The 26,324-nt window shown below is 37.3% G+C and overlaps 1 protein-coding gene across 1 annotated transcript; it reads right to left on the bottom strand.

The window, feature by feature from the left end:
- Positions 1–14,315: 14,315 nt before the first annotated feature.
- il17a/f3 (interleukin 17a/f3) lies at positions 14,316–16,529 on the bottom strand. Its single transcript, XM_088908789.1, has 3 exons — positions 16,497–16,529; positions 15,384–15,580; positions 14,316–14,701 (listed from the first exon to the last, which is right to left on the bottom strand). The coding sequence occupies exons 1-3, from the start codon at positions 16,527–16,529 to the stop codon at positions 14,470–14,472; spliced, it is 462 nt and encodes a 153-aa protein (XP_088764915.1). The 3' UTR covers positions 14,316–14,469.
- Positions 16,530–26,324: the final 9,795 nt, after the last annotated feature.

Below are 26,324 nucleotides of genomic sequence, written 5' to 3'. Positions count from 1 at the left end.
GTAACCTAATGCTGAGAGAAAGGGAAGATCTTTAAGTAAAAAAGTAAAATGTTTAGGCCTATATACAGTATGTCTCTCTCTCTCCCTGAATTTCAGGATGGAAATTCTAGTCACTTCCTCTTACATTCCTAAATCAAATTTTAAAAAATAGCCCTGAGAACCTTGTAAGCTATACTTAACACATAAGAGACTTCCTCAGTAGTAGAACAACAGTCAAGTTCATCCATTTAGGTTTCCACTTCCTGTATATTCAGAGATATAAATAATATAAATAAATGGAAAATGTTCAGATAATGAAACATTAATGCGTGATGTATGAAATCAGTACATCACAAAGTTTGTTAACATATTTTTAAATTTTCAGTTGTTTTTCTAAATAAGATTCATTATAAAAGATTAATTCTCACATTGCAGGTAATAATCATTTAAGGTAATGAATAGGAATCAAGGGGTAGAGATAAGCGGAGAATGTAATTAGTGGAATATGTCAGGAATCACTGCTAGGACCACTATTCTTCCTAATTCTTCCTAATAATAATGAATGATCTAAATTCTACTAATTTACTGTATGTTAAGATTCTGGCATAGATAGCAAAAAGTCACGTTTGCAGATTATTATACCACACTGTAGATGCTGAACAAGAAATTCAAAGAGACCAGTTTCTGGATTCGGAAAACAGCTGGGGGAATAGCTGGCAGAAGACTTTTATTGTGGACACAGAGTGCTGCATGCAGGTAGCAAAAACATAACTATATACAGTATGCATAACTATAAAATGGTAAACAGTGAATTTTTTAAAAATCTATAGTCATTTTCATCTTCCACACACTGTGGGTAAGAAATATAAAGGCAACCATAAAGCTAGGATAAAGGTTTAAAGTGTAGGCATCCTCTCACGAGGCACCAGTAAATGTAGGGGTTTGTGCATTTACTGGGACAATTATTAATTGTAGCAGTAAGTCACAAAATGATTCTTTTGATGGTATTAGAATCAACCTTGCGGGATAACTCAAACAACGCACACACACAGGTACTAATACACGGGAATACATTTATTAATACATAAAATGTGCATATAAACATAACAGATCTTATCGTGAGGGTTAGCATAGTACAAGAGGTATATACTCAATCACGAAGAGTTACAAATACCAGAGGGACATACGTTCAGTATATCATTCATTTAGACCGTTTCGTAAATAAACTTAGTTACACCTTCTACACTAGATACTCAAAAGTAAGTACGTCACTCATAGGAATTAAATTGATATCAACTCAGGTTGAGGTAACAATTGAATTCTCGAGCTGTAATGCAGAATGTTGAATACTCATCCAATCTGTGGGGATTCAGATCTCCTGCAGGCACAAAGAAGCAGTGGCAGGCTTGTTGCTGTCCAATCGGTGCTCTCTGGCTCTGTGCCAGGCAGTGCTGTTGCGGCTTGCGACGTGGTGGGAGAGATTTCTGCTGCGATGCGCTGCTGATGCTCTCTGAAGACCGGCTAGTTACTGTAGTTCTGGCTTACTAGCAGAGTTTGTGCACAGGAGAAAAGTGTCTGAGGGTCCCAGCAGGTCAGGAAAAAGACCGGTTCGTTCCTGACGAAGCGCTAGTTCTGAATACTTGGATTCAGTTGTCCACAGTTCCGACCGTAGTTCAATTGTTGATCAGGTGAGCTTTCGCTGTGGGTTCATGAGGGCTAACCTCGGGTGGATCCTTTGGTTACACGCTGGCAACCTCCATTCTTGACTCTCGATTCTCGAGAACAAAGGAAAGTCCTGGCACTCGGACACACTGGCCGTTATGTGGTGGTCCGGGCTGAATCTGAGGATGTTCAGGAGGAGCTCTGAGTCTGAGAATGTCCAGGAGGCGCCCTGAGTCCGAGAATGTCCCAGAGGCGCTCTGAGGGGCTCTGTGTTGCCTGTTTTACCTGGAGGAACCACAATCGTTCATTGGTTGAAAGTTTCATGGGCATCAGAGAACCACGTGGGGTTAACCTGCCCTACCAGTTCTTGCTTGGCTGATGATGAGTAACAATGCACTCTGACCTTAGAGTTGTAAACAACTTTGAATAAGACTCTCCCAGAATCTCCAAGACTTTGAGGCGCCAGAGATGACCATTTGTTAGGGTGGTTGATGTGTCTCAGCCTTGGGAGTTGTTCCTTATCAGGACACTCTATCAGCTAGAAAAACACCTTAATTGTGAACCAAAAGGAATGGTATCTGTATCAAGCACCACTGAGAAGAAGGAGAGAGGGACTGGCAAGGGAGAAGAAAACTTAATTCCTGTACTTTAATAAGCCTTTCTGCTACAAAAGTAAAGAATGTTAATAGTGAACAATGCTTTTGACCCCATTTAAAATACTGCATACAATGTGATAATCACCCACAAAAAAAGATATTGCCGTTCTGAAATCAGTCCTGAGAACAGTGACCAGATACATTTAAGGACTTAAGGAACCTCCTGTACCGACAGGCTGGTGGAACAGAACCTTATTTGTTTTTGGATTCTAAAGTATAGAATTGTGGTATGTGCCTGCTCCTACAGAATGCTGGGTGTTCTTCCTGGCTGAAAGATGTGAAGTTGCGGCAAGGCAAGACAGATCTTGTTTTGTGAGGTCAAATGATACAGCGCCCTTTTTAGGTTAAGTATCAAGATTGCAATAATTGAGAGATCTGCAAAATCAAAAGTGATCCATTTCACACAACACATTTTAAAAAGAAGGATTCTGAGTGCTGTTAACTCCTCTTGATTGTTAGTCATTACTTTTTCTCATTAGGACTTTTAGCTCTGAGTTAGTTCTGTGTTGTTTATTTTTAAACGTCTATAGGATATTTGTAAATATCTCATTTCGAAATACAAGACATTATAACACTTAATGTTATGAATGTACGAACATAGAGTATTTTGCATGTCATTGTAGTAGAACTAGAATTCTCAGTTATCTTCTAATCTCACCCACAAGATGTCTCTGTGACACTGCATTCTGGTGTTGGGATTCAAGGACATAAAGTATACAAATTATAACACTGAAAGGTTTTGTACGAAGTACCCACACAGTTAATGCATAGTTTCGTGGCAGGTTCATATTAATCAGTATACAACTGTATTTATGATGCATTTATTATAGTTTTCACTTTTGATGTGCTTAGCACAATAATAGAAAATAGTTTTTCACAAACTTCTGCTGTGTAGTAAAAATGTTTAACTACATTTTATACCTTATGAATGTCTCCAACTCTGGATATTAATTAGTAAGTACAGCACAATAACAAATGACAATAAACATGAATGGAAAATAGAATGTTTAGCTGTAATTGATATTTTTGTCTGAGGGATAAACATATGCAAGATAAATTCAGATCCTTCATGTTCCATTTTGTGAAATTCCAAAAAGATGTACAGGTATCTGTATTTTCTTTAAAATCAGAATTATTTGAAGATTGAAATGGAATATTTCTAAAGATAAGAAGTTATAGTAAATGCTAGCAAAAAACAAAAATAGCAAAAATGACATATTGATGGCATAAGTATTCAGGCGTGGGTTCAGAATTTGGTGGAAGGACAATTTTTGGAGAAGTATCAACTTTGCACACTGGATAGATGTAATTGTTGCCCATTCTCGTTGGCAAATTTGCTCAGTCTCTTTAAAGAACATAAGAACAGTTACAAACAAAAGGAGGCCATTTGGCCCATTTAGCCTGTTTGGCACTGTAGTTTGTAGTTAATTGATCCAAGTATCTCAACCAGACATTTCTAGAAAGAAAATAGGGGATTTGCTTCAACAATACAGCAGGTTTGTTTGTTTCATACTCCCACAACCATTTGGGAGTGATTTGGTGGCTCAAGTTGTTTGGGGATTGCTTATGGACTGCTTTTTTCAAGTCTTTGCACAGGTTCTCAATAGGATCGAATTACAGACTTTGGACTTTTTTTTTCTTGACTGTGTCACTCAAGAACATTTACTTTCCCATTCATACTATCTTTAAGTGTAGATTTGGCCTTATGTTTTGGTTATTGTCCTGCCAAAAAGTAAGCTTTTATTCCAGTTTCAGGTCAGGCAGGTTTTCTTACATCTGTCTGCATTTATCTCCATCCATTTACTTTTTAATCTTGGCAACTTGTAGGTAATGAAAAGCAGTTCATTACCATAATGCTTCCCAAACCATGCTAAGCAGAAGATATAGTGTTGACTGGGTGATGCGGTTTACTGAGTTTGTGCCAGATGTAACACTTTGCATTTAAATCTAAAATTAAAATTTCATCCCATCTATCCACAAAACCTTTTTTCCACATGTTTTCCACCATTTCCAACTTCATTCACACACATCACTTGTGAAAATTGAAAAGGTTTGTAGCAAAATCCATGTAGGATTTGGGCTGGGATTGTAACTGAACCATACAAATCAGCTTTGTGCAGATTTTGTAATATTGTTGACTCGTGGACATTTTTTCCCATCTCAGCCACTGAACTCTGTAGTTCTTTCAAAGTTGGCCTCATGGTGGCATCCATATTCAGTTTCTTGTTTGCTTCGCTTCACAGTTTGGAGGTTTAGTCTGTTATAGGCTGTATCTGAGTTGTACAACACATGTCTAATTTTTAATTAATTTTCAAATTGAGCTTTGGAGACTAAGACACTTCAGACTTATGAGAATGTTCTACAAGCTTCAAAAATGCCTTTCACTCCAAGCCCGTCCTGACATAGCTAATACCGAAAATGAGGAGTAAGAGGTGTATTATAAGTTGCATCTAAAGCTCAGTATATATTTTTTTCTGTGTTTGAATTTTGAGCTCTTTTATACATTCTATAAGCTTCTGATTGTTTAAATATCTACATTAAGCCATTTTTCCTAGACTTCAACTTCTTTGTTTTAAGAATGAATAGATCCATTTTAAACCTTTAATATTGTAGCGCTTTCAGTTTCACATGGGTATGCCCCCTTGCCGCTGCCACCTCAGGTCGACCCCCCACCACTGGGGATTCAAACCCAGGCCTCCAACGACACTCAACAGGGAACCAGCCAGCTGAGCTAAAGGGAGATCTCCCCTCAGCCGAGCAGCTGAGGTCTCTGCTATTCACAGGGAAGGGCGGTGACGTCACCGCACTGGCAAGCCAGCTTGCACAACCTGTAATGTCGGCCGTATGCATTACAATATTATGTTTCTGAAGCATGACCATTCTGTATGACTGTTTTCATCTGTTTCCAGTGCACCACCTGTATGTTCTGCCTTATTGTAGCAATAGAATTACTTTAATGTAAAAACGTGATACACACAGAAACAATAATACGATGCAAATGAGCTGTTTTAGTTATTATCTTTGTGTGACAGAAACCTAATATCAAGTACCTTCACAATATATGCAAGGCACATATTCAGAAATGAGTGGCGTCCATCTTAAAAAATCACAAGACAACATCTTCAGAAAACCAATTTAGTAGCAAGGCATATTATTTCACTTAGAATTAATTGTTAAAGATTTCTAATTATCTTTCTGTTGTCTTGATGAAACAGCTTGGGTCTTTGTGTAAAATCAGAAGGATGAGGCTACATTCAGATCTGATAATAAAGAGCTTCCAACATGTCCACAGACTAGGACATCGTAAACCTGTTTTAATTCAAAAACAACCTAAGGATTTAGCACAGTTCAGCTCCAAACAGTCTACTATCTCCTTCTGCCTAAGACCACAGGTCAAAGGTTACTGCCCATCAATCAAAGGACAATCCACCAATGAGGGACCTGCAAGGTGGGTACAAGGATTATACCTGATAATCATCAACTGAGATGTCGTACCTCAAAAGCTAGCACCAATTTATTTTTGTTGGTTACCTCACTGCTCATTTTCTCAATCCAACTAACCTGGCAATGTGACTTTACCAACCACGTGACTGCAAACAGTCAAAGTTAAGACTAATCTTTTGTCTAAAATGCCAGGCAAAGACATTGAGTCAGTAAAAAGTAGGATTCTGACTAATATATTCTTTCTGCAACAGAAAAGCTCTTATCTCCATGAACCCACTGATATTTTCACCTGATCAACTAAATAAGACTGATGGACTCATGTCATATTCAGCAAAAAGTTATAGCCAGGACAAACCAGGTTCCCCTGCATACTGTATCTCACCTGCAGCAACATCCAAGAAGTTGCACAGACTGTTTTGAAGATGAAGTTCAATGATGCTAACTTCTGGCAGAGCTATCCTAAGCAATGCTAGGCTGAGTTCTCTTCCTCCCTCTTTCTGCAGCAGGAAACTCTCTGCACAGATCGTCGTACTATAGACCAATCCAGCTCAGCTCCATCTTTCCAGCAGGAAGTTAAAACTCATCAAGGACAGTTTCCCAACAGGTCTTTGAGTATAAAACTTATTTTTTCACATTATAAAGAGTTGAACTATTACTCTAAACATGTTTGATAATTAGTTCATGGTAATAAATGTATACTTGTATTGACTTATATTTGATAATATGAATGTGATTTAACTATACTAGACTGGTAGAACCTACAAGGTAGACCATAACACACATTACAGTCAATATTTTTTTAACTCTGAAGTTATCTGATCTATGTAATCCCTGAATGAACATTCAGCTTTTTGTATTATTTCAGATTGTTTCACAAATACATTATATTCTAATATGTACAGTATGTTGTTTTGTTATGCATGTTCTGGTGTAATACCAATAAATTATATATATTATATAAAAACAGTACAATCTGTGTGGGAGACTATAAATTATTGGGTTTGACTTGATCCTAACAGCCATCAAAGTGCTCTCACAATTTACTGCTCCAAATTCTAATTTTTACAGTAAATTTAACTCTTACATCCCTACACCAACACAAAATTAAAAGATCCAGGTCCGAATGTTGTTTTTAGGGGCTATAATCTGCCACTTTATGTTTATCACTCTGAAAGCTGTAGAGCTTCTAAAGAGGCATAGACCACATAAAGCATTATCACAGCAAAATTTGATTACAGTAAAGGTAAGCCTTTATCATCTAGAAGACTGAGAATCAAAATGTACAGTGTGTGGGAAACCTTTTACCGCAGAATGTGCAGGTTGGTAAATCGTGATGAATAAGGTCAACAGTTTCTAACTAAAAGCAGTGTCTAGCTGACAGACTCTGATTGATCTTACAGATTAATGAGAATGTCTGATTGTGAAGAACATTTACATTGTAAACAGAACTGTTTATTCACAGAAAGAGCTGAGTGGTAATGTGGTTTCTTTGCCAGTTCGTTGGCCAGTTGTTTTATCTATGTGTAAAGCAGGCCTCCCATACAATGCTGGTTAATGCAGGAGCAACAAATTTGACTCAATTCAGATTACATTTCTATCATGGAACTGTTTGTAGAATACCATATTCCTATGAAAGGGATAGAAATTCAACAAGCCAGACTTTAAAGGAACATGTACAATGTATGATGTGGACTAACTGTTTGGCTGGCTGTATATCTAATAATGTTTGTGCTTCATTATCCTTTGTTGTTTTGTCTTTCCAATATCTTTAAGGTTTATCTGAAATTAGTTGATTTAACTAAAGGGTTGAGGGTTTATGTTAATTGTTGATGATCTACTATTAATGCCAATGTCTCATTCTACTTCTTTTCTTGAGGTCCTGGTGCAAATAACCAATAATACTTGTCAGGTTTGCCCCTCTATTTGCACCTACAAACTTTGTACCAAAGCAACATAGGTAATGTTTTCTTGGATTTGTAGGAAGTACTCATAAAGAATGTTATCAGAAAGCCACTTGTGCTGGAAAGAGTGGCAGCATCTTCGAGCCTATCCCTGAAACATATTTCATAAGATGATACTGAGAACATATGACTGTCTTCACACTGGACAGGATGCTAGCCCATTGCAAGACCATGGAGAAAGCAAAAATTTGGAACAGCCAATCAAACCTAGTCACCATGTCTTTGAGAGATGGGAAGAAACAAGCACAGACAGAATAAGAAAAAAATGGATGAAGCAGGGTTAAAAAAACTATATTAATGTGTATTTTGGTAGAAATATAACAAAAATAAAATTTGACCTTTTTTTTGCATTTTCATAGCTGCATTAAATGGTATTTACCACTGAAACCATTGGTATTTCAACCTTAAGTTTTCATTTTGAGTTTTTGAATCTTATTGCCTTCAATTCAGAAAAAATGCCAAAAGCCATGACATCTGACATCTTAATTTTCAATAGACTATTTCAAAGTAAAGTCAAAGAGATTTTACATGTACCATTTTAGGTTTAATACTATGCTTGCTTAAAAATTCCCTGACTGCAGAGATCAGAATAGTTCACTGAGACTTCATTCACTGAGATTTCATATGGTGCTTCTTTAATTATTGTTTTACTGTTAAGTTTGCATTTTTATTGCATATTGATGCTTTATAAGAAAGATGATGGTGTTTGATACATAAAGCCACTATTTATGTGTGATTTCCTGTGTTTCATTTAGAAAGCTGTAGGTAGAGATAATGCAACTAAAGCAAGAAAATATGTGACACCATCTGTTATGAAAAGAAAGATAAGAGACTAGCATTATATAACAATCTGTGCGTCTTTTTTATATCAATTATGTGTACACCTGAAGAATTATGTGTATAATGTGTACAATTATGTGTACACCCACACAGCTGAAGAAGGCTTCACAAGGCTTCTCTCTTCTCTTTTCAGCATGGAATAAACCTATTGTTCCTTCACATAATATCAATGGTCAGTTTTAGGAATTTATCTGCTAGTTTTGAATGGAAGTAAATGCATTCATATATAATCTCCATTGTAAAATTGTTTTGAGATATGTTTATAGACTGTTCTTTATTCATGTCGAGCACTCGATGCTTTCACAGGAAATGACCCAAATTCTGTGTAGGGTACAAACAACTTATCTTCAGTGGATGGCATAATTCACTTCTAAGCGTTTCAGTATGCCAGAAACAAATTTCAAGTTCAGAGGTAAAAGCAAGCTGGGTGTATGAGTTGATGTTTTGAAACAGTTCAATTATTATTTCCATTTAATTTAATTTCTTTCATAACACCTAATTTCTGAACTAGCCTTAGCCACATAATGTATAAAAAATAAAGGGCGTGATGAACATTTTACTAGAAAGCAAACTGTAGTATAGCTTAGAATCAAGTATATAATACTATAGTACAGTATATAATCTAATTTCTGTGAGCTTGACCGATAAACTACCGTGTTGCCAAGGCAATAACATTTAGAACAACATTTACAGTCATTTAGGATTGGAGACATTTAGTAACAGGATTAGAGGCTATTCTGAGTATGAGTGTGAGAATTCTGGTATTAAGATTTGTTGCTTTCAGGATTGCTTGTATAATCACTGCAGCACAAAGTCTTTTTATATCTGTTGTATCTGTTTCTTCCCTCTGGCTGTGGGAGAAGTAGCTAGATCTGCCCTCATACCTAGATCTCCACCCTTTTCTATGGCCAGACTGTGTTCACTGAGCCTGTACTTCATCAAGGTCTTTTTCTCCTTGCTGTCTCTCACCCTAGTCAGATACCAGGGCAACTTGTATCACCTTTTTAACCCCAAGTACCATTTCAGTTTGTGTGTGTGTAATGTAGTTTGTCTTGTGCAGTGATATAGTTGACTTTGATTTGTGTTTTTAGCAATGCTATCACGAAGCTAGCTGGTGTCATTGTGGCTCAGGGTAGCTGGCTAAGATGGTTCTTTTCTGGGATGGGTTATATGGAATTCTGGTCATGATGTTTTAGGTGCAGCCAATATTTTATTGCTCTCTTTTGTATATGGATTAGAAGTATCAGCCTAATTCAGCCCCGCACACATTGTTTTTATTGGGTATATTTTGATTTTTAAATCATACACTGGTAAACACTGGTATATTTCTGTGCATATGACACTCAGAACCCCAGAAGTGCTTTATGATATGAAGTTTTCTTGATGTGAAATTTTTTAAATTATTAAGTTATTTCTTTACCCTTATTTGTTGGACTTTCACATAGAGGTGCTGTCCTATCCTTGCCAGATATGTGAAAGTGTGCTAAGCTATGTCTTTTATTGAATGACTTGATGTTAGGTGATTGGTGAGTATCATTGTTTGTTCTGGACCAATAATTCAAATCTATGCCTTACAGTTTTGGCACAATTGTTAAATTTTGTAATACAGGCTGTTTACGTCTTAATGATGGAACTGGAAACTGTTGAGCTGCTATTGACAGACAGGTCATTCATTGATTACATCTATTTTGGTTTCCAATGATACACACAAAAGAATAAGCAAAAATAATAATGAGTGTAAATATATGGAAGAAAACAATGTAATAAAACTGAACTATTAATGTTTAGAATGCACATTGTACCCCATTTCTTTTTCATTTTATTATTTATGGAGAAAAAGCAGTTTCCTGTCTACTTGCTTTTTACTTTAAAACTGTAGTTAAACCATTTCTATACAGTATACATAAACACAGAACTGGATTCTGCTAAATTTATATATTCTACTCAAATAAAATCTGCAGATATATCACAATGGAATGGAATGGAAAGTAATGGAATTATCTGATAGCCTTTCTTTTCCTTTTTCTTTAGCACCTTAGGCTATCTTACCTTATCTGTTAACAACATTATAGTAACAGTATCTTTTATCTAACTGTGTGAGTCAACATCCACCCCCATCTTGTGGCTAAAAGATGACTATATGTGCCATGGGTGATAACATGATAGGATATGGTAAAGTAGGTTTTTTGTGAGCAAAACTAGACAGCCTGTTTTATGTGAAAGTGCTGAAAGAGATTTCTAGCATTTTGTGGAAAATGTGTATTTTGGCTTCAAATACAACATGACTCTTTGTGTGTATAGGGGGGAACTTCTATCCACAGAACAACATCTCATCATCTAACTGCATCCCTTCTGTAGTTTTATTTCAAGAGAAAGAGAGAAATGTAGGCTTAAAGCAACCCCTCTCCACCACAATGTCTTCCATCTAGAACCATGTACGTTGGTTTTAGTTCTTGTCTTTCATTGCTCAGCATTTTATTTTCTTTGCATTGCAAAATTTGTAATGCACTGAACTTATTTGTGGTCATGACATTCTCAATAATTATTTTTGATTTATCATTGATTGCATCTGTAGATTGCAGTTTTGTATATATTTGCATAAGCTATTCTCAGAAAGTGCAGATGAGGTCTCATTTATGTTGCAGAGAAAGAAGCCAAATATGGTCTCACTTCAAACTTTCCTACTTTAAAATGAAGAAGTGCTTTTTTAATTATTCCGCTATTCAGCATGTAGCAATTGCATAAACGTTAACTACTTGCCAGCTATATTATCCTGTAATGTACAAATAGCAACCCACTGAAGCTAAGCAGGTTTGAACCTGGTTAGTACCTGGATGAGAAACCTCCTGGGAAAGCTAAGGTTGGTGCTGGAAGAGGTGTCAGTGGGACCAGTAGGGAGTGCTCACCCTACGTGGGTCCGAATGCCCCAGTATAGTGATGGGGACACTATACTGTAAAAAGGCGCCATCCTTCAGATGAGATGTAAAACCGAGGTCCTGACTCTCCATGGTTATTAAAAATCCCAGAGTGTTTCTCGAAAAGAGTAGGAGTGTTACCCTGGCATCCTGGCCAAATTTCCCACTGAACTTTACCAATCATGGCCTCCTAATTATCCTCATCTTTGAATTGAACAGAAGCTTCACCACTCTGTTCTCCTCCCTACTGATGAAAACTACTGATACAGAATTATGGTTGCCGTCAAATTATCCAGGTGGGTGCTGCACATTGGTGGTGGTGGAGGGGAGTACCCATTACCTGTAAAGCACTTTGACAGAAAAAGCATGGTTTACTTAAGGATGTGATTGTGTGACAAATATTTCAGAACCTCATTCAATATTAACTTTAATATGGCCATGCTGTTAGTCCAGTATGATGGAATCATTAAATACACCTGTGAGGATTATGTATTATGCCATAAAGTTATACCTAACTACCAATTACTAGTTTCAAACCCAATCCTTATTGGTTTGCTTCCATGAGCCTACTCAAGAAGGTTCTGGAAGAGAGAACACTACTATCATTTGGAATTGTCAGTTTGGGACAACAAAAGCACACTAAGCACCCAAAGACCAACACTGCCATGTACTACATTCATTTTTATTTGTACGTTAAGTGGTTTATCTTATCGTTTGGACCTCTTCAGGGATTCTAGGTCATTCTCACCATTTTTTTCTTGGAGAACACTGCATAGTCTTCCCTTTCCTGGGTTTGCGTATCTCTTTTATACACTGCTCATGACTCTTTACACTCAAAAGATCTTTTTGTCTTCACTTTAATCAACAGGCACTAGAACATTCATATTTGCTCTGCAACACCCCACTTCTCATCTCTAGCTACTGTATCATGACCAATCTTGTTTAGTCAGAGAAACTTCTTTGTAATCAGCATTTGCCAGTTTTTTTCAGAGGTGACCCATTGCATGGTAAGGCCCAGGGAGTGCCCAGTCAGACCTTGCCATCTAGACTCCTCTCACTCTCAGCTGTAGAGAGAAGACACACATTCAGTCAGCCATAGTTCAGCTGGCCAACCCTCTTACTCAGCAGTGCAATTCATTCCCATTGGACCTGACAAACAAACTGCTATGCAGCCCATCTGCACAGCACCTGCAACACCAACCAGGAACAGGTTAAGGTTTATTCCATGCTAAAAAAAGAAGAAAAGAAACACAACATTTCGGCTGTGGAGTCTTCTTCAGTGTGAAGAATTATTCTCACCTTTGAATTGGCTTCTTGGTAGCTGCGTCAGCAAACTAAAATACAATTTTAGTTACACTGATGAATTAGATCAATAGATTGATGGGAAAATGTATGGAGCTGACTAATGTTAGAGAAAAATCTCTCAGTCAGCTAAAGACAAAAGAAGATTGGGTAAAACTTGTTCCATTCAGGTGTGCAAAGTTGGTAGACACTAAGGTACTTCCATCAAAATTTTGATTCAGAGGATGAATACTTACAGTATGCAATCAATATGTTTTGATTTTGTTTTGTTGACATTTTATTTCTTTCATTTGTTTTCAACAAATTAGTATGGCAGTATAAGGGCATGAATAGACACACAGACGTGCAGTTCTATCCTGCAATTAAAAAAATATTTTAAAATGATACTCTTTATATGCAAAAAACTATTGTTATGATGTTATTTTTCCTACATTAAAGCTGAATCGTTTCTGTTATTCTAAGACTCAAGTTTGCTCAAAATGTATCACTCCTGCTGAAAGCAATTAAAGAATATTTTAAGATTTTTGTGATGAAATAAGTAACACTAAGGTTTAGAAACTCCACAGAAATCATCTTTGAATAAGGTTTGTAACATGGTTTATTAGCTATGTTCAGCTTTGTATTTTTTAAATCAGCACAACAGATAACTGTTACTGACTAGTGTTTGAAATGCACAGAGAAAGAGTTCACCCAGTGTATTGTATTAAATAAAATCCATTCATCTTTATTGAAATAAATACACAAACTGTTCCATAACTTATATAACTTAATAGCAATTTCATATATAAGAGATTTTCAAAGGTTAATAAATACATAAATAAATATATAACTGTGGAACACACAAAAATAAGACATAGGCAACAGCAGGCAATTAAATAGGGCATCGAGACAGTGAGTCACAGAACTCAGTGAAGAGAGCTTTCAATCTGAAAATTATCACTCCGACTAACATACTTAATCTGGATTCCTGCAAACACAAGTATACTGTAGGTAGGCTTAAAATGAAATGAAACAGTAGTTGCAATGTTGAGCAGGCATTGATTTATGAGTTTACAGGATGAATAGCCATCAATGTCCACTGGAAATAGTGAGGACCCATTTAAAAAAATGCTTTCTTACATAGCATTAATGTGTTTAAGATAACTAATTAAATGACTAGATGAATTAAAAATAATTGTTATAAAATCAATATAGATTTAAACAAAATACTTGTCTGGTTTTTTTCACTCATTAGAATTTTGATTTGTCTTTCATTTAACATAAGGTATGGGGGTACATTTAAAATCCTAGATTTTAATAATATCCAGACCCAAATCATTTATGCACACACCTACATTTAACACATTTCAACATATTGATATACGTTAGTTACTGGAAACAAACTTAGCTTTGTATTGTAAAACTGCTTTTACTGTATGTTGAATTTATTTGTAGTTAATGTATGGAAATGTTTATGCCTGGTTGAATAATGCAAGAGAATTATTGCTACAGTTTGGTGTATTAATTACAACTCTCACTTTGGTCCTTTCAACCTCATTGGTCCTTATCTAGCCTCTTCACTTTACTATTAATCTTTCACATTGTCCCTGTTAGTTCAACGACTGCTACTGCTATTCTTAAAGTCTTCCCACCAAACCCACCTTAATTAAGTTAAGTTGCACATATCGCTGAAATCGTATCAGAACACTTGTAAAGAATCAGCACCTGCTACTACACAATCATGGGCCTGACACAGGTACAGCCAACAGTGATGGTCTTTTTTTCAAGTCGGAAGAAGATACCACACTTATCCTTCACTTTCTTCAGGACAAAGGTGTCATGGAGGATGGGAACAGAGTTGAGCCCCATATCCACCTGCCCATCTTCATCTACACAGCCCTGGTGCAGACACACAGCCTCCGGGATTGTCTCAGGGTATTGGTCTGGGTCAGCAGGTTTCTGACTGTCACAAACAAAGATCACTTAAGAATGTGTCCTATAGGTGTTTATTCAATATAAACTCTGGTGAAACTTGAAAACTTCAGATTCAAAATCATAAGACTATCATAGCAATGGTGTATTTATAATAGATGGCTAGAGATATTTAATTATTGAATCTGTATAAACATCTTATATACAGACTTCCCTTGGCATTTTATAATTCATGTTGTCTTCAAAAGGGCTTTAAAAGACTGTTTAGACTTTGATTGTACAACTGTTTATTAAAAGTGTTGCCAGCTTGTCTTGTTCTATGGGTATTTCTACACATTAAAATTAATCCATGTTAATTCTCTTATTTGCCATTTTTCTCAAAGAATGACCAGTTGTTAAGAAAACACAAAATAAAAAGCTGAAAAAAATATTCAGATGTTCATATAGCATTGAGACATTAATACTTTCTGAAGAATGTTAGTCATACACTGGTAAGTATGCATGTGATTATATAGGTTTCTTTTTTAAATCTATTGTTATATGTGAATTAAAAATGTGAATGTGCGTAAGGTAATAGAATATTTTCAAACTAAAATAAATTGTCAAAAATGTTAAGGTTTATATACAAATTACTATGGAAAGATATTGTAAAGCAATTTTTAAAAGTTTGCTATACAGTACTGTATGTCCCCATTTTCTTTTAAGTGACTTACGTGTATTTCCATGGAGAAAGAGAACGCTGAGCCACATCATGGAAGGTATTTCTGCTGGAGTGGTGGGTTAAGTCCATGTATACTTGAGTGAATTTTCGAGCATCTCTAGACTCGCAGCCTGCTCTACTTTCTTTCACCCTAGGCGCCCCATTGACTCCCATTATCAGAAGCGCTATGCTCAATACAGACAGCACAGGCTGAAAATAGAAAAAGCCCAAAACATGAAAGATGATAAGATAAGCACAAAATGACTTATAATTGTTGTGTAGTGATGAAAGGCGGCTTTCTTGGGAAATTGATATAAATGCCTTTTAATTATTTGAACTGCTTTTTATATAAAAAAGTATATTGGATGAAAGCTATTATAACAATAATAATATAATAAATTATTATTTATTTATTAAACTCCTCAAGGTTCAGCATTCATAGTAAGAGCATAGTAAGAGTAACAGCATCCATAATGAGGAACTGTGTCAATGTGCAAGTTGTAAAAAAATAAGAAGATGTTAGGCCAAGCCTTTTTTCTTTTTACTTCTACCTTTCAATATACAATTACTCCATCTGACAATTTCATTTCACATAGTTATGCATTATTGAGGAAACCAAAGATGTTTTGTTTTTCATTAAATGTACAGGTAATATGCATAAACCTAATTTTCAAGTCAGCTACAATATCACTGCTAGAAAAATAAATAGCAGAACTCTAAAAGCAGTTTTACCTCAGAGGCAAATCAACTTTCAAGTTGTTTTTTTTAATGTACCTCCATAAGTCCTAATGTGAGTAAAATAAAACTGTCTTTGATGTGGAAATCCAGGCCATACACTTTTAATCTACACTCATAGAGAAACCTAGCACTAGCCTTTCTTCACAGAATGCTTACATCAGAAAACCTACACATTGTGTAGGTAAAAGCCTTTGCATTACTACTTAAAACAATCATTCCTGTAACATAAGCATTGAGCATGTAAAACAGACCCTGCAGATGGTTTTCTCAGTTGTCTTACGTCCATCCTGTGCTTGACTTGACCTAGTTTAACATGAAGTAGCTCACCATTGAAAGACAACACACTGTCATTTTTGAAAACAGGTAAAGTAGCTGTAACTCAACTTACCATTATGGTTTGATTTTTCAGTGCTGAAGACATCTTTTAAGATTGATTCTCTGCAAGGTGCAAGGATTCCAAATTTCTCGTATGGTGCGTTCATCTTTACAAGGTTTATATACAATACTCTTCCTGCGTTGGCGGAGGCTGTGCTTTCCCCTGCCTTGATGATGTAATAATCAATGAGAGAAGAATATTATTTAGATTAGGAAGAGGAAAACAAATATAGACCACCATGTTTTTTCCTCTATATATCCCCAAAATGTTCCTGATAAATCACTTTATTTTCCATGCTACAATAATTGCAATTCTGTGTCTTAGTATTTTATTACCACCACTACTCACTACTGCATCATGAGTAGTTCTTTTCTATGCTTGTCTCAGTTGTGTCAGACTTAATTCATGAAAGGCTTTAGTACTTATGGAGTTCTTTAATTGGTGCAATTCTCCCTTTATGTCTAAAAATGCATTGACACTATGGCTTGATTGAGGCATCTTCATATTCATTACCAATCAGGACAAAGGTGTTGAAAAAGATTTTTAAGAAAATCTTTCAGGTCAGTATTTCTTATTTAATACACAGTTTGCTATAATTTTGATGTACTTAGGTGTTCATGCCATAATTGACAGGTTTGCAATCGTTATATGTAGTTTTAATTATGTAGTTGTTCAGTTTTTGCACTGAATGATTGTATATGAATACACTCATACATTGCGATCTAGGATTTCTTAAACTACCTACTTAACCATAGCTTAAAATCTTCCATTCCACTCCAGTTTTTTATACTGCAAAAACTATTTAGATACATTTTATCCAACCAAGCCATATACAAATAATGTTCTATGAACAAAAAATATATCAAATCCTTAAAAGGGATCAGGGCTTCCTATAGATGGTGAATAAAGACAGATATGTTAGAATTATTGGGGTCTAAGGGGAACTTAAAAAAATAATGTAAATACTTTGGCTCCTGGAATGGTGTGTTGTCTCTTTCATTTACACTGGCAAGACAACACTATAGTTCTGTTAATTTAAAGTATATAATGAAGTTAGAGACCCACTTATTTTAACTTCCCAAAAACTTCAAATGATTTCAGTATGTGCAGCTCACATCATTTCAATACTAAAAACATTATACTCCAGTGCAATACTTTTGTGGAATCAACCAGCAGATCAGTTGTTGATTTTTCCTACTAATTCTCAATTAAAGAATTGGTTGCACTAAAGTACTGCACTGTAATGGATTGGAATGGCAGTAGCTTAAGACACTCTGGACAAAGGCTAAAAAGTGTTCACCATTTTTTAGATTAGTTCATCAAAACACTAATTTTATAAAAATGCAGAAAAAACAAAAGTCAACATATATGTGGTGTCTGTGCATTCAAAGCATGTTTATATGAATTATATAATATAATTTGCTACTTATTAAACTGTCACAACCCAAATCAAAAAAGTTCATTGTGTGAAATTGACTTTCTGGAATAAGCTCTATTAAAGTCTGTTTACTTTTTTACTCTGGGCACTGCCAAGCCAGAACTATAATCCTGCTGTTTAGCCAATTTCCATTCATCAAAATGGACATCAATATTTCTACTAATTCATGATGGGGAAGCCTGTTATCGCAGTATGATGATAAATTTAATTTTAACAAGCAGAAGAGCTGATGCCTGAGGTTTCCTCACAAACACAAATAAAAGTATTTGAGGGATGGATGTAGTCATTCATGATCAAAGCCTTAGATTTACATCCATTATAAAGCAAATGTCTCAGCTGGGGACCTCTGTTATCAGCCGTATGTATCGCACAATTGTTTTTCTGAGTTAAAGCCGCACTGCCTTTATTGTTGTGCCTGCACACCCCCAGCTACACTAAAACACAACATTATTAGATTACTCAGAGTTTATGGTAGATGTACTGTATTGTTAAAACACAAGTGTGAATGGTTGGTAAAGGTTGGCACTGCAGTAAAGAAGCTGAGATTGTGATTGACAGAACATACCTCCATCCTCCTTGGTTCTATAGCTACTTTTTAATGGATCCTTATGATTCATTCTCTGACCTAATTTTAATGAAAAAAAGGCACCACAATCTGAACTCAAGGACTTCCGCATTGACGCTACTCTTGATATTTCCATGTTCATGGTGTGAGGGGGGGTTTTACTAAGCTTTTTTCCATATGCTCAAACATTCAGCATGCCGCCCTGAAATCATGGAAATTGTTCAATCATATTGTAACAAGTAATAGCGTCAGTAATCTTAAAAGCATCCGCAGGATCGGGTAGACTATTAATTCAGACTTCAAGATTCTGGATTTTATTTTATATATCTTTCGTCTCCCTTAGTCAATATGCAATGTGCAATTTTCTGCACTATCCCGTTTCCCTACTATTCTAATTTTCTATTGCCTGTATATCTACATTGGTGATGTTGACTGACAAGGTTTATATACAATACTCTTCCTGCGTTGGCGGAGGCTGTGCTTTCCCCTGCCTTGATGACACAAACTCACACCAGGACCAGTTTTCCCAGAAGCCAATTAACCTACAAGTATGTCTTGAAATGTAGGAGGAAACTGGAGCAGCAAGAGAACCCTACATGAAAACGCAAGAACAGACAAACTCCGTGCAGATAGCACCCCAGAGATGAACCCAGGACCCCAGTGCTGCAAGGCAGCAATGCTCACCTCTGCAACACCATGCTGTGCTCATACCACAGCATACAAAGGACAATGACTTTAAACTTCTTTGCAGTTCTCAGGAATCAAGAACTTTACTATATGCTGGAACATTACCACTACCTTGGACATAATGTGTCTTATGAATATATTTCTAAAATCTAAACACAAATAGTGTATGAAATATTGTATATTTATTTTTAAAGAAAATTCCATACATTTTTGAAAATGTCTGTTTTCTGACTGTCACCTTCCTCAAAGAGCTCAGATGGTATGACTCATCTCTAAGAGAATGGGAATTTCTTAGGTAAAGAATGATAAAGTAAATTACTATTTTCTCCATTGAGTCAGTGTTTTTTTTGGACTTGAAGTTCACATCACAGAACACAAAATGGGGTTACACCTGCTACTGTTTAGAATTACTTGTTACAACTGATACTATGAAGAAGTATGATAGATCTTTTTTAATGTATTTTCAATCTTAGTATGTATTGATGAACTATTAGCATTTGAAAACAATCTAGTAAATGCTATACTTGAAATTCCTGAGAATTTTGGAGCTGGAACAAACAATGTATGGAAGATGTGCCATGTAAAATGAACCTACCCTTGCAAAGTTTTTAGTTTTGTTGCCATCACAGCTTTCAATCATTACATTTTAAAATAGGATTTCATATTTACAAAATTAGTCATCTACTTTAAACTGCTGATACTGAAAGCATGTAAATATATTAGATTCTTAAAGAAGATTCTCAACTGCAAATGTATTGAACAAATTTCTTCAGGCAACCTTAAAATCATTTGAGGTTCCAATGAACAGTCTGAAAGGTCACGAAAGAAGTGTAATGCTCTCTGTCCCTATGTAATGAAAGTGGCTTAACTTAAATTCAGAGAAAATACTTTTATATATTTAAGTTCACTCATATAGATATTGAACTTAAAGCCAAAAATCACGAAGACCACAACCTTTCAAAACTCACCAGGGATAAAATGATGGAGAGACAAATCAGGAGAGGGTTACTTATTCTTTTTTAATACAGTAAAGTCCCTCATTTAGAAGTGAAATGTACATCATACCACTGTGATACTACCCAGATCATCACTCTTCCAAACTGAGCAGGGGAGCAAGAGGAAATTGTCACAGTGAAGCCAATAGTGTCTTTTGCAAAGTTCTATGTTTGAGATGCCAGTCACTTTTCATACCTTGACAGCATCCTACACAAAGCTGGCTTAAAGATGGTTTAGTTCTGGACCTGGGGTGCTATATGTGTGGAGTTTGTATGTTCTCCCCGTGTTCATGTGGGTTTGCTCTGGTTTCTTCCCACAGCCCAAAAACATACAGTTAGGATAGTTGGTGTTACGACCCCAAGTGTCTAGGGGTAAAGGGGTGTAACATTTAGGATAATTCTTTTGGAAGCAGGGGGGTTTTGGTGAGGGACTAGGAAGCGTGATAAGAAGAGTAAGGAACTAGAGTGGTGCCAAAGGAAAGAAAATAACAAACAAAATGGAGCTGGCTAGGACAGTGAGGGAAAGCTAATCTGACTACAAAAGAAAACCCGAAACACACGGTCTTCGGCGTCTTCAACACCCTAGCTAACCTGCACTGACTACCCAAAACCATACAAGACAAATGGCACTCACCCATACTAAACTAGTGTACTAATACAAAATCAACTAAGTGTGTAAGTGTACCCAACAACCTAAACTAACCTTATATACAAAAGTTCACACAAAAACACAAGTGAACCAGGAAGACAAATAAGGGAAAACAAGAGTAATCAACAGGAGCAGGGTACAAAAGAACACAAAAGTTGAACATGTAACACTGGGGCAAGGTAATGACAAAACAAGGATGAACACATAAACAAACGAAAGTACAAAGAAACTAACAAAAAACCAACAAAACAACAAAGCCGAAGCTATACGAAAATACACACACACAAAGCAAAACAAACCAACAAACGAAGCCGAAGCAATAACCAGAAGCGAAGCGATAACCAAACGGGACTGAAGTCAAACGAAAGGCCTCTTCTTGCTGAAAACCTCCATGTTATATGCCGAATAAGATGTGTTCTGATTGGCTGAGAGCTAACTGATGATGACATCAACTGAAAGTGTGGTGTAATGGTGGGCCAATGGGGAAGGGAGAACAATCAAGGGTCAGCAGTGTGGACATAACAGAAAGAACACACACAGAACACACACTGGGACGTAACACCCCCACCCATAAAAACAAACATCTAATGTTTGGACAATGAAGAATCAAAACCAATCAAACAATAGGCTATACTCTACCCCCAGCCAGGTCATTTCCTAGAATAAGAGTTACCCCTTTAACGGGTAGCGAAGGACGTACCCCAACTCTAACAAATCCAGTAACTAAACCGCATTGTAGATGGACATGGTGTATAGGCACTTTCATACAACCCATTTCGATGCCTTGAACTAAAACATTCAAACCACAAAAAGACTTATCAGACAAGGGCAGTGCATCCACAACAATAAATGACTGGGCTGCTCCAGTATCTCTTAATATTTGAATTGTTTTCTGGTCTTCTGGTTTACCTGTTAGCGAAACCAATCCTTCCATAATGAATGGTTCATAACAAGGGTCAGAAGTATTTTCAATAGTCAAAGGAACAGGAACATGGGAAACAGCATTGCTAAACCCTACACTCTTAGTTTCCTGCTGCTGCTGCTGCTGCTGCTGCTGCTTACGTTTTAGGGCCAAACAGTCTGCAATTATATGACCTCTCTTGTGACAATAAAAACATTCACGCTCCTCTTTAGGACGTGAGGAACTAGTTTTTACTTGGAGAGACTGAGACTGGGAACTTGGAGTAGACAAAGTCTTCTCCACACACGCAGATGTGAAAACGTTCTTATGAGTGAGCACGAACTCATCTGCCAAAACAGCAGCTTGCGATAAATTAGTTACTTTTTGCTCATTTAGATAGACAACAACACGTTCAGGCAGACAGTTTTTAAATTCCTCTAAGAGCATTAACTCGCGCAATGAGTTAAAGTCACTCACTTTACTTGCTACAACCCATTTATCAAAGAGAGTGCCCTTCTCTCTCGCAAATTCAACAAATGTCTGGTCTGACACTTTACGATTATTTCGGAAGCGTTGTCTATAAGCCTCAGGAACTAATTCGTAAGCCCGTAAGATTGCAGCTTTCACAGTATTGTAATTCAAACTTTCTTCTAAAGAAAGTGTAGAACAAACTTCCTGAGCTTTGCCCACTAATCTACACTGCAAAAGCAGTGACCAAACCTCCTTAGGCCAATGAAGGGATGTGGCAATTCGCTCGAATGCACCAAAGTACGAATCAACTTCCGTCTCCCTAAACAGAGGAACTAAAGCAATGTGCTTACTTACATCAAAGGTGGTAGAGAGTGGATCTTGCAAAGGAGACATGCTAGAGGCCTAGGAGTGGGTCGGCTGCACAGCAGGAGCATTCTTTCGTGCTTCTAGCTCAAGCTGTCGGAGCTTAACCTCTTTCTCCGCCTCGATCTCCATCTTACGAATTGCAAGGCGCAAGTCAAATTCTGCCTGGCGTACTTGGGCTTTTTCCTGCGCCTCCATGTGCAAGCGGGTCAAACGAACTTTCAGACGAGTATCGCTTTTAGACCCGGTGGAGACCGGAGAGAACGGTTCAAAGGGAGGCAAGGTGGCCTTGACCTCAGCTTCCGCTAAGTCTTCAGCCACCCCCTGCACCTCGTCCTGTTCTTGCACCACCATAGCAGGTTTAGCACCAGCCCCAGGAGAACCGGCGTCCTTGCTCGCTAATGCAATGACCTCTAACTCCACCAACCTATCCATCACAGCTCTCTTGATGTCCCTTTTAAGAGCTTGCGTCGAAACCTGAATCTGGAAGTGATCAGCAATTTGGCGCAATTCATCCTTCCTACACTTATCCAGCTGCTCAAAGGAAGGTTCCTCCACAAACTTTCGCAAATCAAAAGTAGCCATAACTACAGTACCTTGCCAAAACACAATCCACAAATCAAAATCCTGTACCAACACCAAAATTCTGCAACACAAAAAAAAATCCTTTAGGATGGGAATTTGATATCCCGGACGAGCCCCCAATAATGTTACGACCCCAAGTGTCTAGGGGTAAAGGGGTGTAACATTTAGGATAATTCTTTTGGAAGCAGGGGGGGTTTTGGTGAGGGACTAGGAAGCGTGATAAGAAGGGTAAGGAACTAGAGTGGTGCCAAAGGAAAGAAAATAACAAACAAAATGGAGCTGGCTAGGACAGTGAGGGAAAGCTAATCTGACTACAAAAGAAAACCCGAAACACACGGTCTTCGGCGTCTTCAACACCCTAGCTAACCTGCACTGACTACCCAAAACCATACAAGACAAATGGCACTCACCCGTACTAAACTAGTGTACTAATACAAAATCAACTAAGTGTGTAAGTGTACCTAACAACCTAAACTAACCTTATATACAAAAGTTCACACAAAAACACAAGTGAACCAGGAAGACAAATAAGGGAAAACAAGAGTAATAAACAGGAGCAGGGTACAAAAGAACACAAAAGTTGAACATGTAACACTGGGGCAAGGTAATGACAAAACAAGGATGAACACATAAACAAACGAAAGTACAAAGAAACTAACAAAAAACCAACAAAACAACAAAGCCGAAGCTATACGAAAATACACACACACAAAGCAAAACAAACCAACAAACGAAGCCGAAGCAATAACCAGAAGCGAAACGATAACCAAACGGGACCGAAGTCAAACGAAAGGCCTCTTCTTGCTGAAAACCTCCATGTTATATGCCGAATAAGATGTGTTCTTATTGGCTGATAGCTAACTGATGATGACATCAACTGAAAGTGTGGTGTAATGGTGGGCCAATGGGGAAGGGAGAACAATCAAGGGTCAGCAGTGTGGACATAACAGAAAGAACACACACAGAACACACACTGGGACGTATCAGTTGGATTCAGGGAAAACTGGACCTACCTGTAGGTGTGAGTGTGTGCATCACTGTCTTTGTTTTTCTGAATCTGACCTGCGATCCATCCAGTCTTGCATCTGTTGCCGGCCAATGACCCTGAATTGGAAGAAATAGAAAATAGATGGACAAGTCTATCACCCACTCTACATCTTCTTAACCATTAGGTATGGTGATAGTAGCACCATTTTATATAGATCTACAGGGACCGATAAATAAGAAACATCCAGAACTAAGTTATGATTGAACAAAACAGAGGCACATCTCAGAGAAAAGAACATGCCTGAGTAATCCAGGAATTTAAAATTGGATGAAAACATTGCATTTCCACAACAGATTATGATTGAAAGCACAAGAACAGAGCTACACAGGAGCTACACAAATGGCTAGCACCCATATCACCGTGCAACTCTAGCTGGCACCCCACAGAAGCTAAGCAGGTGTGAGCCTAGTCAGTACCTGGATGGAAGACCTCCTGGGAAAAACTAAGGTTGCTGCTGGAAGAGGTGTTAGTAGGTTCTGACTCTCTGTGGTCATTAAAAATCCCAGGGCGTTTCTTGAAAAGATTGTAATCCTGGAGTCCTGGCCAAATTTTCTATTGGCCATTACCAATCATGGTCTCCTAATAATCCACATCTGTGAATTGGCTTCATTCTCTGTTCTCCTCCCCACTAATAGCTGATGTGTGGTGAGCGTTCTGGCGCACTATGGCAGCTGTCACATTATCCAGGTGGATGCTGCACATTGGTGGTGGTGGAGGGGAGTCCCCATTACCTGTAAAGCACTTTGAGTGGAGTGTAAGTGTAAGGATGATGATGATGATACATAAGTGTAAGCAGCTATTAATATAATAAATATCCTCATATGGTATTTCAGCATCCTGACTTACCATAATGCTTGAAGATTGCAGTCCATCAACTATCCTCTACAAATGAAGAAAACATGCCAAGAAGATTAGGCATACATTACATTATTCTACTGTGCAAAGCTGGTAGAGATGTATTCAAAAGACCAGAGGAAGTAACAACATGCAACCACAGGTAACCACTGTTACAGATGTTTCCTCCAAGTACTGACTTAGGAGGTGGAATACTTATGCAGTCGGTTAATTCAACAACTTTTATCATCTTAACAGGTTTTACTGACTCTTATCCTTCCTAAATATAACAGTGACTTGATCTTTCAAATTTTGAATACAACTTATACAACAATAAAAATGTACACTATTTGTATTTCATTGAAATGTGACATAATTGGTAGAAGGTAAATACAGTACTTCAGAAGACTTTGTATTTATATATTTGATTCTATGTTTTAGTCTTCATTCTTTTCTTTGCATTTTTTTTACCAGTGTGTGGGCTGACAGAGATAAATGAACAGGGGATGTGTTGCGTAGGCTGACAGAGATTTCCGAGCAGGTTATGAGCCGGGCAGCCAGGGTGATCAGACAGTGAAGGCTCAGCGCAGCCTAACAAGGCAGAGCAGGACAGGGAAGTAAGACTGGGATTTGACATTAATCCACTGGTCTTGTACAAAGCTGATTTAGAACTTTGAAAAGAGACACAGAGATACCTGGCAATGTGGTTCTGATCAGGATCAGAAGATGGGGTGTATCTGGAAGATTAACCTTCTCTAGATAGGCTGGATGTGCAGAAAGCACTTCCCTGGGCCACAGCACAGGTGTTCGACTCTTTGTGAAAATGTGGCCGATAACCATGTAGACCGAGGGGGATGCAAACTCTGGCTCTCTTGGGTGTAACACTAAATCTGTGATTGTATGAACATGTCGAAGGTTGGAACATTCCGAGCCTCAGCCATTACTTCATTTCATTCCTACTAATGTTACGTTCTGGGTTGTAAGCACATTCACATCTCTTCTGAAGAAAATAACTGAGTCAGATTTTGTTCAGTCAGAACTGTATACATCAAAGGGAATTGAGTTGGTTTCAGAAGATGAAAAGCCCTGTGTTGTCATTAGTTGTGGTGAATAGCTCTTACTCAGTTTTTCTAGGTTTAATTAACCAAAAGGGGGTTTTAGGTTTGCTGTCTTAAAACAGGATTTCTTTAATGTGGCTAACACTTTCTAGTACTATTATTTTTAATGTAGGACAAAATATTTGTCTGATAAACTTGACAGCTTGCAGGACTTCAAAACCCACGTAACTTGACTAAAGTGTTACC

Source organism: Atractosteus spatula, chromosome 2, assembly GCF_055471065.1.
Source record: "Atractosteus spatula isolate fAtrSpa1 chromosome 2, fAtrSpa1.hap1, whole genome shotgun sequence".
Classification (NCBI taxonomy): Eukaryota; Metazoa; Chordata; class Actinopteri; order Semionotiformes; family Lepisosteidae; genus Atractosteus; species Atractosteus spatula.
The sequence above is the reverse complement of the archived record's forward strand: the minus strand, read 5'-3'. Positions and strand labels throughout refer to the sequence as shown.